This window comes from Manis javanica, chromosome 4, assembly GCF_040802235.1.
Source record: "Manis javanica isolate MJ-LG chromosome 4, MJ_LKY, whole genome shotgun sequence".
NCBI classification, from domain to species: Eukaryota; Metazoa; Chordata; class Mammalia; order Pholidota; family Manidae; genus Manis; species Manis javanica.
Genome location: NC_133159.1, coordinates 101628222 through 101639129, shown reverse-complemented (window position 1 = coordinate 101639129; position 10908 = coordinate 101628222). Strand labels below are relative to the sequence as shown.

The 10908-nt window shown below is 40.9% G+C and overlaps 1 protein-coding gene across 4 annotated transcripts in view; it reads right to left on the bottom strand.

Annotated features, from left to right (window-relative positions):
* The window catches only part of TTF2 (transcription termination factor 2), a 35106-nt gene that overhangs the window by 9820 nt on the left and 14378 nt on the right, over nt 1-10908 (bottom strand). For all 4 annotated transcript variants that reach the window (XM_073234466.1, XM_017668227.3, XM_017668237.3 and 1 more), the window contains exons 9-17: nt 9647-9728; nt 7734-7853; nt 6443-6593; nt 4369-4474; nt 2645-2826; nt 1812-1965; nt 1390-1481; nt 558-643; nt 31-164 (exon numbers count right to left, since the gene is read on the bottom strand). In XM_073234466.1, the coding sequence (XP_073090567.1) occupies nt 31-164; nt 558-643; nt 1390-1481; nt 1812-1965; nt 2645-2826; nt 4369-4474; nt 6443-6593; nt 7734-7853; nt 9647-9728 (1107 nt within the window). The remainder of the gene's footprint in view (nt 1-30; nt 165-557; nt 644-1389; nt 1482-1811; nt 1966-2644; nt 2827-4368; nt 4475-6442; nt 6594-7733; nt 7854-9646; nt 9729-10908) is intronic.

The window sequence follows — 10908 nt, the reverse complement described above, 5'->3', positions numbered from 1 at the left end:
GCTGGGGTGCCACAGTGGGGCCTGTCTTACCGACTTGAGAAGAGAAAGATGACAGCAACACTGGCGGAGTCTTAGCAGCTGCGACAGTATGTGGGCGGTGCTGGACCGCTGTGAGCCTGCTGCCACCGCCTGTCCGGACCCACTGGACCCAAATTCTTCTACCACTTCAACAGAGGAAAACAAACCACAGCAAAGAGTACAGGACTTAACATCGAAATATGGGGAACAACTGCCAACTAAATGAGTTTATTTTCAACTTCTTTGACCTGAACTTCAAGAATATAGTTATAACTCACTTCTGTAGCAATTAAGCCTAATGAAATATTGGCTTTCTTTATAGATTTGCATTTAATTAAAGAAGATTTCAAAAAATTAATAAGTTTAGATTACCAGGTCTGATACTCAGAGATCAGTATATTTTACTTCAGGTTTGAGGTTCCTACCTAAGGTCAAGTCTCTGATAACAAGAATTCACAACCTCCAATTTCTGTCATTTTACCAAATCTGAATCCACATTTTCATTAGTCATATGTATTTATGAGTACCCCACTGCTTACCTCTGCTGAATGGATTATCAGGGATTCTTCCAGATTGGCTGCCTTCACTTTCATGCCCCACTTTTAGATAGGATTGCAGAGCTGACCTGCCTCACATCAAAAAAGAAAATGCACATATAATGGTCATTAAGAAGTTTGCACTAAGAAGTTGCACAAGAAGTTGCACTAAGTCATTGCTTAACTCTGCTTGCTGTAGGACTTAAATTAATAAATGTAGTAATATTATAAAACATTATATTCAAAGTCAATTTAATAGCAATTGATATATAGACATTAATGCAAGATAGTGACATTATTAATTAGTATTAGTTAATCCAGTATTATAATATTTGCTAATAAATATAAGGCATACAAAGAGAAAAAAAATTTGCATAGGAAATGAAAGCACCAAATGGGAAAGAGTAAATCTGGAATTCAAGGAAGGACAGGAGTTTCAGAGGAAGTATAAAATACAAAGATGACAAGAAGAATTAGAGAGTTGTTTTTTTTTAAGTTCCAGTGAGATGCTGGATAACAGGCCAAATGTCAAAGAAATGTTCCTTCCAATATGGTCCCCTGAGGACCAGACAAACATGGTGTATGGTGACCACAGACTAAAACTTCTATGCCCAGAAGTCAAGAAGAATAGGTTCATTGTGTACATAAGACAGAAGTGTGGTGGAAGTGGGTAAGGAGAGAGAAAGGAAGAATAAAGAAAAAAAGAATACAGATATCCAACTTAGCAATAATAGCATAAACACAGTTTGAGGAAACCTGATCCTTGACTCATTCCTAAGCAATGACAGGAACAAAACAAAATATATGTGGGGAGGTGCTTCTTCATGGCACATACCTTGATCTTGCAAAAAGGACACTGTAAACAGCCTCTTCATCTTCAGAAAGCTTTAAATGGTGCAGCTGAAATTTACGCTGGGGCAGTAGCACCTGGAGAAGTGGAAAGAGGCGGCTGGGATGAAGTTATACAAATTAACTGAGTGTTATTACAACATTGAGTAAACTCCACAGTAGACACTAGAAATGTAGTTGAGCCCCGGACAGCAGCTTCCACCCTTCCCTAATAATAGGACTGCTCGAACACGCAGCCCAACAAGGACAGCTGTGACACAGGCACCGGGCAGCAATGCCAGGGCCTCCTCACAGGGAAGTGGGAGGCTCAACTCAGGCTCCTGAAGCAGCAGGCGGCTACCCTACCCAGACAAGGACACGGTCATCCTCCTCCCCTAGCCTCCCCCAAGGACGTGTAAGTGAGATTACCAAGGGCTTGCCAGTGGAGTCCAGCTGGTCTTTTGTTCTCCTCAGCAAAAGGCTCTTGGTTAAAATATTTAACCGTTCTCTTCCTTTCTCTGAACCAGTGTCAACCTGGCTCTTCCACAGATTGTACTCATCAAATGGAGAACAATGGAGAAATCTTTTGTTGGGGAAGAAGAAGAGAGTTGGAAAGAAGTATAGGAGGATGAAGTAAAGGTTCAAATAAGATGTAAAACAAATCAGACTTTCTGTTACATCTGTCATGCAATGATTTTTAAAAGTGAATTTCAAAGTAAAGATCAAAGAGACCCAAGTTAATAATGAAAACCACATTATAAAAATATAAAGTTTCTCAGTAATGATGTCTGTATCATCACAATAGAAGATATAACCAATAGCTAGCATTTATTCCTAAAGCTTCAAAGGCTAACAAAGAAATTCCATATCCCTTTATGGGCTGACTTGAATAAAAGCAAGTATTTTAAAATTAGCATTCTTTTCCGTTTGCTTCAAATAAATTGTGGTCCTGACCCTAGGCCATAAGTTTTAAAGCAGAAGTAGCCCAAAATATTCACTAAAGATGACTTTCCTTTAATTTTAATTTATCCTGTATTTTTCCATATAAAGGAGCTAGATGTAATCAAAGCCCTACATCAGCCAGTCCATCAACAGACTATTTTCTCATAAATATTAATTATTTTGCCTTTTAAAGGTTGACCAGCTTGCCATCTGCTACATGAGTTAACCTGGCACACCAGAGCTTTATCATGAAATATAAAACTGTTCTGAAGGGTTTCCAAGACCATTCCTATTTACATAATCCCAAAGAGTTTACTCACTTCAACAGTGAATACATGTCCAGCAAGTTGTTTTGAATGGGGGTTCCAGTGACAGCCCAGCGGGTGTGGGCTTGTAGTTTACAGACTGCTATGGATGTCTGCACGCGGGGATTCTTAACATTATGAGCTTCATCCAGTATGATTCGAGCCCAGACTATTCGAAGCAAAGGTGTTGAAATACCCTGGAGGAAATGCAAGTGAAACCCAATTACAGAATTGTAAAATGTCCATGTCGTCAAAGTAAAGGGTAGTACCTTTAAGTTTTAGGGCTTAGATTGGGTACACTCAGATAAGAATTAAGCTTAAGAAACCAAGAGTGGAAACGCTCAATGGGTACATAAACAAATCACTTGAGAGTCCCAATCCTTGAGATTAAGATGCGTAAGAGTAAAATGTTTTCTAACTTGAGTTTTCATGTATTCTTTCAGCCCACTTTTGGGCTATGGGTCAAGACAACGCTAGGTGTCAAGATTGAGCCTGGAATTGCACTCATTAAATAAATATTTACTCAATTTTACTTGATTTACAAAAATTTACTGAAAATATCCTTAAAGCCAATTTTATAAACAAGATACTAAGCCAGATATAAAGGACAGCTCCTATGTTCAAGGAGTTCACAGTCTAGCAGGGAAGAAAAACAAGCATAAAATTAATTAGATCACAAAGCATACACATTACATTGCAGGAATCCACTTGGTTTATTCACTGCTGTACCCCTGATACGACAGCGTCTGGCACAAGGTAGCTCCTCCATCTTTGCTAAATAAATGGTGTCATAACAATTAAGCTGGGAAGAGGAATGGAGGCAAAGCAGCCCATTCGGAGGAGAGACCAAAGGCACAGCAACAGGACAGAGCACGGCAGGGAAGCTCACGGCCATTGGAGTGACGGCATGAGGTGCCACATGGAGGGCTGAGTGTAGGGCCATACAAGCAGGGCAAGATCACAGAAAGCTGGATATATCATGGAGGGTAATTAGGGCTTTTTCCAGAAAGCAACGGAGAACCACTGAGGAACCTGAAAAGTTAGTCATCTGCAAGACGTCAGAGTTGGTATGACTGGACAAGCATTCTAGAGATCTCCCCAAATACGGGAATCTGTGAACATCCTATTGAACTAAAAATAAAAACACTTACAAAAGATTACTTCTTGAAACTACACTATATTATCAGGAGAAAAACACCCCACAATAACTATGTAATAAAGCCTCTACCCTACCTAACCGACACTAGCTTGGATGCACTAGCAAACATTCAGACTTACTGCCTGGTGATCATTTAGCCTCTGGCCTTTGGAGCCTTATTATTTGCAACCCATTTTCCTGGGAGATGGAGGAGAGAAAGGAAATGATAGCTAAATACCACAAGTACTAAAATTCTTGTCTTCAACACTAAATCTAAAAAATATTCTAGAAGTATACCCCAAAGACTCTAAAATAAAAACAGCAATGAGTGAGGCCTTCCTAGATTCATGTGATGATTACAATTGCAATGTGGTTACCATTAGTCCTAAAAAACTATCTAGTGTGCCAAACCTCAACCTTTCTCAGTGATTATCTAGAATAAATGAGAGGAACAGAGGAAAGAGCTATTTCCACAGGTGGAACCTCTAGGACATTCCTGACTTCACAGGAAGGTACCTCTGCTATCTCTTACGCTATGGGAAGACTCAGGTCACAGGAGGTGTGGCTCAACTTTACTTCGCTGGCAGCGACCTAGACTCACCTCCACACTGAGCTTTGCACCTGGGATCACTCCCTCTTGCTTCTCTGTGGGAACCTCCTTGGCCAGAAGGCTATAGGTAGTGATCACGATGTCGTATGTAGACAGGCTGCACAGACACAACACAAAGCAATCAGTAACCAATCCCTCTACCACTCTGACAAGAGGCAGAGTTGATCCCTTTATAAAAAGGCCTGTGGCTGGAGGGACAGATGGCAGAAGTCATTAACTGATGTCTTAATCCAGACATACATGATTTTTAAGAGGTCAGTTTTACTTGCTTGGCTTCCTTATCTCTTTACCTGTGATCATTTTTACAGTCTACTCACTGTAGCTAAAACAGCCTCCCTCTTTCCAGCCAATGAGTCAGAAAGAAAAGTCTCTAGAGTCTTTTAAGCTTGCTGTGATCTCTCAAAAACAGGAAGGACGGCTGGTCATTAACAGTCAGTAATGATTTGAGAAAGATGATGCTGAAGTCTTAGAGAAGTGAGAATCTTTCAAAGCACTGTTCACTGAATACCAGTGATGCCTTCTCCTCCTCATTCTATAGTGGATTTGTGAAAATCCATTACTCCAGATTTGACTTTTGGGTATAAAAATACATGCTGTTAACTTTTAGTTTATCTTGCCTATTTATACCCTATACATGTAAAAATCCTTAATGAAAGGCACAAATCTTTTCGAATGAAGCTTAATACTGTGTACTAGAAAGAATATCAACAAATATTTTAAATAAACACAATATGCTTAATTCAGAGAGGCAGCACTGTATACATACTGCCTTTGATAAAAAAGTACAGCTGACCCTTGAACAACACAGGGGTTAGGAGAGCCAATTCCTATGCAGTCGAAAATCTGCATATAACTTTTGACTCCTCTAAAACTTAACTACTAAGAGCCTACTGATGACTGGAAGCCCTACTAATTACATAAATTAACACATTTTGTACATTATATGTATCATATACTGTATTCTTATAATAAAGCGAGCTAGAGAAAAAGTTTTTTCAAATTGTCATAAATCTCCAAAAACTTTTCCACTATTTTGATTGAAAAAGTCCACATATTAAGTAGACCCCCCATGCACTTCAAACTTGTGTGGCTCAAGGACCAACTGTATAATTGAGAGTGATTCTATCCCGTCAGCTGTACATTCTGCATACCAAACCAGGTATGATCAAAGTGCAGATCAAGTGAGATGCAATTTATTTCTAAATAAAAATCTAGAACAAAGGCAGGCCACCTGACACTGCTGCCCAGCTACCTTTCATCTGCAGAAGTGACTATGAACCATGAGAGTTGGTGTGTCCTAACACTGATTCTAACACCAATTTGGTAATTTACCCCTGAAAGACTGCTGCCCTGTTTTTTATGAGATAAATTATCCAATATCCAAGGTTGGGGAAAGAGACTGCTTTATTTAGAAGCAGGAACAACTTTGTTCTTGACTAGTTGAGCAAGTATTTAACCCAGACCATCATATAACCATCAGAACAAAAACCAGTTCTTTAAAGCCAAAAGACAGAGACTACCACTAAAATCACCACCTAGGCGAACATTTTCATTCCTCTTTCCTTATCATGCCCTTCAGGAATTGAAGTAGGTCTAATCCTAAACTCTTGAATTTGAAACTCCTAAGATGGTTCATATATGAAACATACAGCTATAAAAATAACGGTCTGTATCAAACAGTCATTATTATTCTATCAAGATGCCCTATAAGACTAAGCTGGTTCCATTCATACTACCAGAAAAAAAATGTGACTTTGGAGGCAGAAATTCAGCAATTAAGAAATGACTTTGACATATCCTGTTTTACCAGGGGAATGCTGAGAACTCAGGCATCATAGGCAGCCTCCGTGAACAACAGTGACATGGATATACCAAAAGAACACCATTCTTTCTCAAGATGTACCTCTGACAACAGGTGAAGACCTGTGATAAGAGTGACTTTGGTCTTCACAAATACCAATAGTCCTGATTAAATGAAGCCTCAGGGAGAACAGGGAAGGTTACTAGGTCCCCTTAAGCCAAGGTGCTGAGCACCTCATACCAACTGCACTATTTCTTTACTTACACTTTTGCACGTTGCTCCCGGTTTGGCCCATGATAGAGACACACTCGCAGGCTGTTGCTGCTCACGTGTTTCTCTACCTCCTTTTTCCAATGATGGATCAGGGAAGCTGGACAGATGATTAGTGTTCCACAGGAAGTGAACTCAGAGGAGTCTTGAGCAGAAAAAAATCAACACCTTGTTACACTCATGAAAGAGTCTTTAAATTTTAAAGGCAGTACCTCCTTCTCTTGACTTTTATTCCTTCAGTCAATATTTTTTAACAACTGCTCCTATTTCTACACATAGTTCATAGCAGAACAAAAATAGAAGAGATAGTCTGTTAACTCAAAACACTTAATTTTCTTCATTTTCCCTATAAAAATGTTAGAGAGAGAGGCTGAAGAGCACAAAGTGGGTAGTACATGACCTCAGTCTAAAAAAAATACTCTCACAGCGGCCAGGAGGTAGGAACTGGATCATTTCCTAATTTGTCCTGAATTGATTCAATTCGGAGGAGCATTATGGTTTTTTTCCTGGAAAGCATAACTTAATTATATCCACATTAAAATATAAGTACAAAAACCCCTCAAACAAGCAAACATTACTTTGGGAACAGTAATGGAGTACTTGTGCCACTGCCGCCTCACCCCTCTGTGTGAGTGCATGTGCACACGCGCGGGCTACTCCATGTGGACACAGGACACAGTCGTACCAGTGGTCATTAGACGTCACGAGCAGACAGCCACAGATTTTTTTAACTATCTAACCAACTGAGAAACGTACTTGGCAACTTACACATGTGGTGCTGTCTACATGTAAATGTAGTATATGGAACATGTACTTACATAGTTATTACATTTTTAAAAACAGAGGCTGAAATAAGATAGATTATTATCTAGGGTTTATCAATTTCTGTATTTCAGAAACATGGACATGGGCTTTTGCTACGGTGGCTGAAATCTGAATTTGTGACAGCTCTTCCTTAAAAAAATGTTAACTAATTTGGATCTGCCCTGCAGTTATGACCTCAACATTAACAGAAATAATCATTATGTTTAAAGTCTTCTTGAGCCTTAGCTTTCTCCATAAAATTTTTCTGATCATAGGTCAAGCTAAGTTTACATTCGAAGGGAAAAATGATCACTTATAATTAGCACATTCAGCATCAGAAATGACACCACAGGAAAGTAGTCTAATATAGGTTTTACAGTAAATTAATTATGAACAAATGTGTCCTTATACAGCTTAAACATTTCCTCTCTGCTGGCTCAAATGACTTAGCAAAGGGCAGGCTATTAAGGCACTTGTCTACCATCTTTGGAAAGCCAAGTCAAAGCTGTATATTTATTCTTCTCTTTGTTTTTCTCTCGATTCCTCTGGGCCAGGATGAGAGCAATCATTGTCAGGGTTTTTCCTAATCCCATATCATCAGCTGGAAAAGAAAAACAAAAATCAGACAGTTCCTTTCTCAGAGAAATTAATCAACTTAGCTCAAGAGCAGAAAGTGCAGTGGACATTAGCCCTTTTTCTCTTTGCTGTCAGTGCCAGCCCAGTCACTACTCCTTGCCTACCCTACTGAATACTTCATCTTTCTTATTCTTATTAAAATGTACTCTAGCTCTTGCTATTCACTTTGAGATCTAGAGCAAAGACCGAAGACATTTACTATGACTTTTTAAAACTTAAAACCTATTGTTCAGATCTTATTCTAGTCCCCATGTTATACTGTTACTTACCAAATGCGTCCCTTGACAGCTATCTCAGTTTGATGACACTGCCTAGTCCTTCTTTTTTATCCCACCAAAGCAAAAAGATCCAGTAGTTACATCCTACGACCTATTTCACTGATGCTACCACATTCCTGGAGTTAGTTAACTCAGAACAGGCCTCCTAAATTCCCTTAACCTATTCCTCAGAGGGGCATAAATTAACACTTCTTGGGTATTGCCACTATACCAGTCACTGAATTTATCTGATTTTCTATTTATACCTTATTAAATGTTGTTATGTTCATTTTAAGTTTAATCATTCTGACATAAGCAAAAGTAAAATGTGACAGCATGGGTTCTGGTTCAAATTCTGGCTTTGCCATTGTGCAGAGTTACCACATAGGCATGAGTACTAGGAAAGGCCTGCTTCAAGGTCGGCCCCTGGCTGGCATCTGAGAACTAGGAGGTAAGAGGTTTCCCACATGCCCACAAGAGTGGCTCACTGTGCCTCAACGTGTACAAACAATACGGTTTATGCTGAAGATCTGCTTTCCTTTTGCGAGTACGGAATTTCAGTACCTACCAGGCTAACACTGCCAATGTGACCAGCCCCCAGCAAAAACCTTGAGCACAAGCTTCCCTAGCTGGCACCATTTACGTGTGGTGTCACAGTTCGCTGCTGGGAGAATTCAGTAGCCCCCATGTGACTCTGCTGGGAAAGGCCTCTGGAAGCTTGCACCAGTTCCCCTAAACTTTGCTCCATATACCTTTTCTCTTTGCTGGTTTTGATTTCTAACAACTGAAAATAACTTTTCTTTTCTGTAATAAGTTACAGCCACAGTATGACTCTATATGTTGTGTGTCTTCCTAGCAAATCACTGAACCTGGAGGTGGTCCTGGGGACCCCCAACCAGACCCTTGGCCATAGAGGACATTTATCATGTTTTCTAGAAGTTGAGTTTTTAGTTGGACAAGTGCCCAAAGCAGAGCCTGAAAAACTTGCTTTCTGGGCTCCCCCGCAGTGAAGGAGCCAGCACATGGCCTGGCTCTCCAGAACACATGGGCTCACACAGGACTCTGATAGAGATGTGAGCAATTTTAGGAAAGAGGGTCCCTCTGAAATACTCTCTGCAGGACAGGATGGAGACAAAAGTGCCTGACTTTGGGGTGGCAACATTTTCCTTCAGTGCTTGACGGAACCAAGTAGCCACGGCAGTTTCCACTGGACACTCAGTTTATAACTTGGCTCTGACCATGCTTCTAGAAGTCTGGCTTCCAGCCTGGCTCTCTGCACGTCCCACAGAGTCCCTGTGCCACCACAGAATAAATTGTTCAATCAGCCAGTCAGCATCTCCTGCTTGCTGTGTACTCACGTGTACACTGCTTGACCATTCTGTATCTCAGTTTTCCCATCTGTAAAAGGGGGCTTTACAGTACCCACACCCCAGAGTTGTTGAAAAGATCAAATGAAACAACACAGTATGTATGTTGGGTCTCATCATAATACCAGACTTACCCAATATTCCTCCATGTGGTTTCTGGCTTTCCCGCCATAGTAACCAGGCTAATGCCTGCTTCTGGTGTAGTAGCAAAGGGACCTGACAAGGGTAATAACCACAGGTTTAGTATAAATTTCTCGTGAGTGGCTACACTGGATCCTGGCTACATGGACTCCACACTCTTATTTATATTTTCTGCAAGTGATCCTCCCAAAATTCTAGTTGTCACAGAAACTGCTCACTGCACCCTGAAGCCCCTGACTCCATCCTCTCACCTAGGGTGTCCCTAGTCTGCCCGGGGCAGCTGTGATTTGTGCCCCGAGGCCCAGCATGTTTATTAAGCACCCCCTCACTCACTCTCCAGTGAGAGTCCTGGTTTGCTTTTTTAGCCAGTCAGTTTTCTACTGCTTGCAACCCACCACCTCCGACTGGTCACCTTCCGTCTGCACACCACTCTCTTGGCTTTTCCTCCTCATCTCTTATATCTGACCCTCCTCTCACAGCAGCATTCCAGTCTGCACTGCTAGTCACACATTTCAGTAGCCCTTTCCCTGGTGTGCCCCTTCTGGTCCTTTCTTATCCCAGACTATCTTGTATTCTGTGACAAAAATAATCTTCATTAAATACCCCTGTTCAATCCCAGTGATTCCATAGTATCACTTGAGCTAGCTCCTTCCCCAGTGCCAGGTTCCACTGCCAGGGAGTCTCCCACTCAAGAGCATCACCTGCTGCTCCCGGCTACGGTACCACTGTCACCGATGCTCACTCGCAAATACCCGTCTCTGTACCTCGCTCTCCCCACCCCTCCAACAGGAGTGTGTTAGGTGTGCAGCTTCATTAAGGCACAAAGAAGCAGGTAACAAATTAATTACTGACTTAGAATAACTTTTCCTTAATTTCAAACTCTTTTGCCATTTGTACCCAGTCTCTAGTATGTGCACATTTTTATCTTTGTCTTCAAGTCATTTTCTAATGCTTCTGTATACGACGACATACATGCACTTCCACCCCAACTAGTTCATTAAAAGCAGCAATTCCTCTGTATCCTTGTGGCACCTATTGAAGCTTAAATGGATCCTTTATTGCAATAGACATAGATTCCTTTAGGACTTCAAGAAAAAAGAGTGATTTTTTTTCCTGACTGCTAAACAGAAAAGGAGAAAATACTGCAAGGGAAGCCACAGAAGCATTATCAGTAGGTAAGATGATCAGAGTGGCACTGCCAGGCAGCTTCACAGGAGTCTTGCTCTTACGGGCCTAGGGCACTGTCAGAGGACCC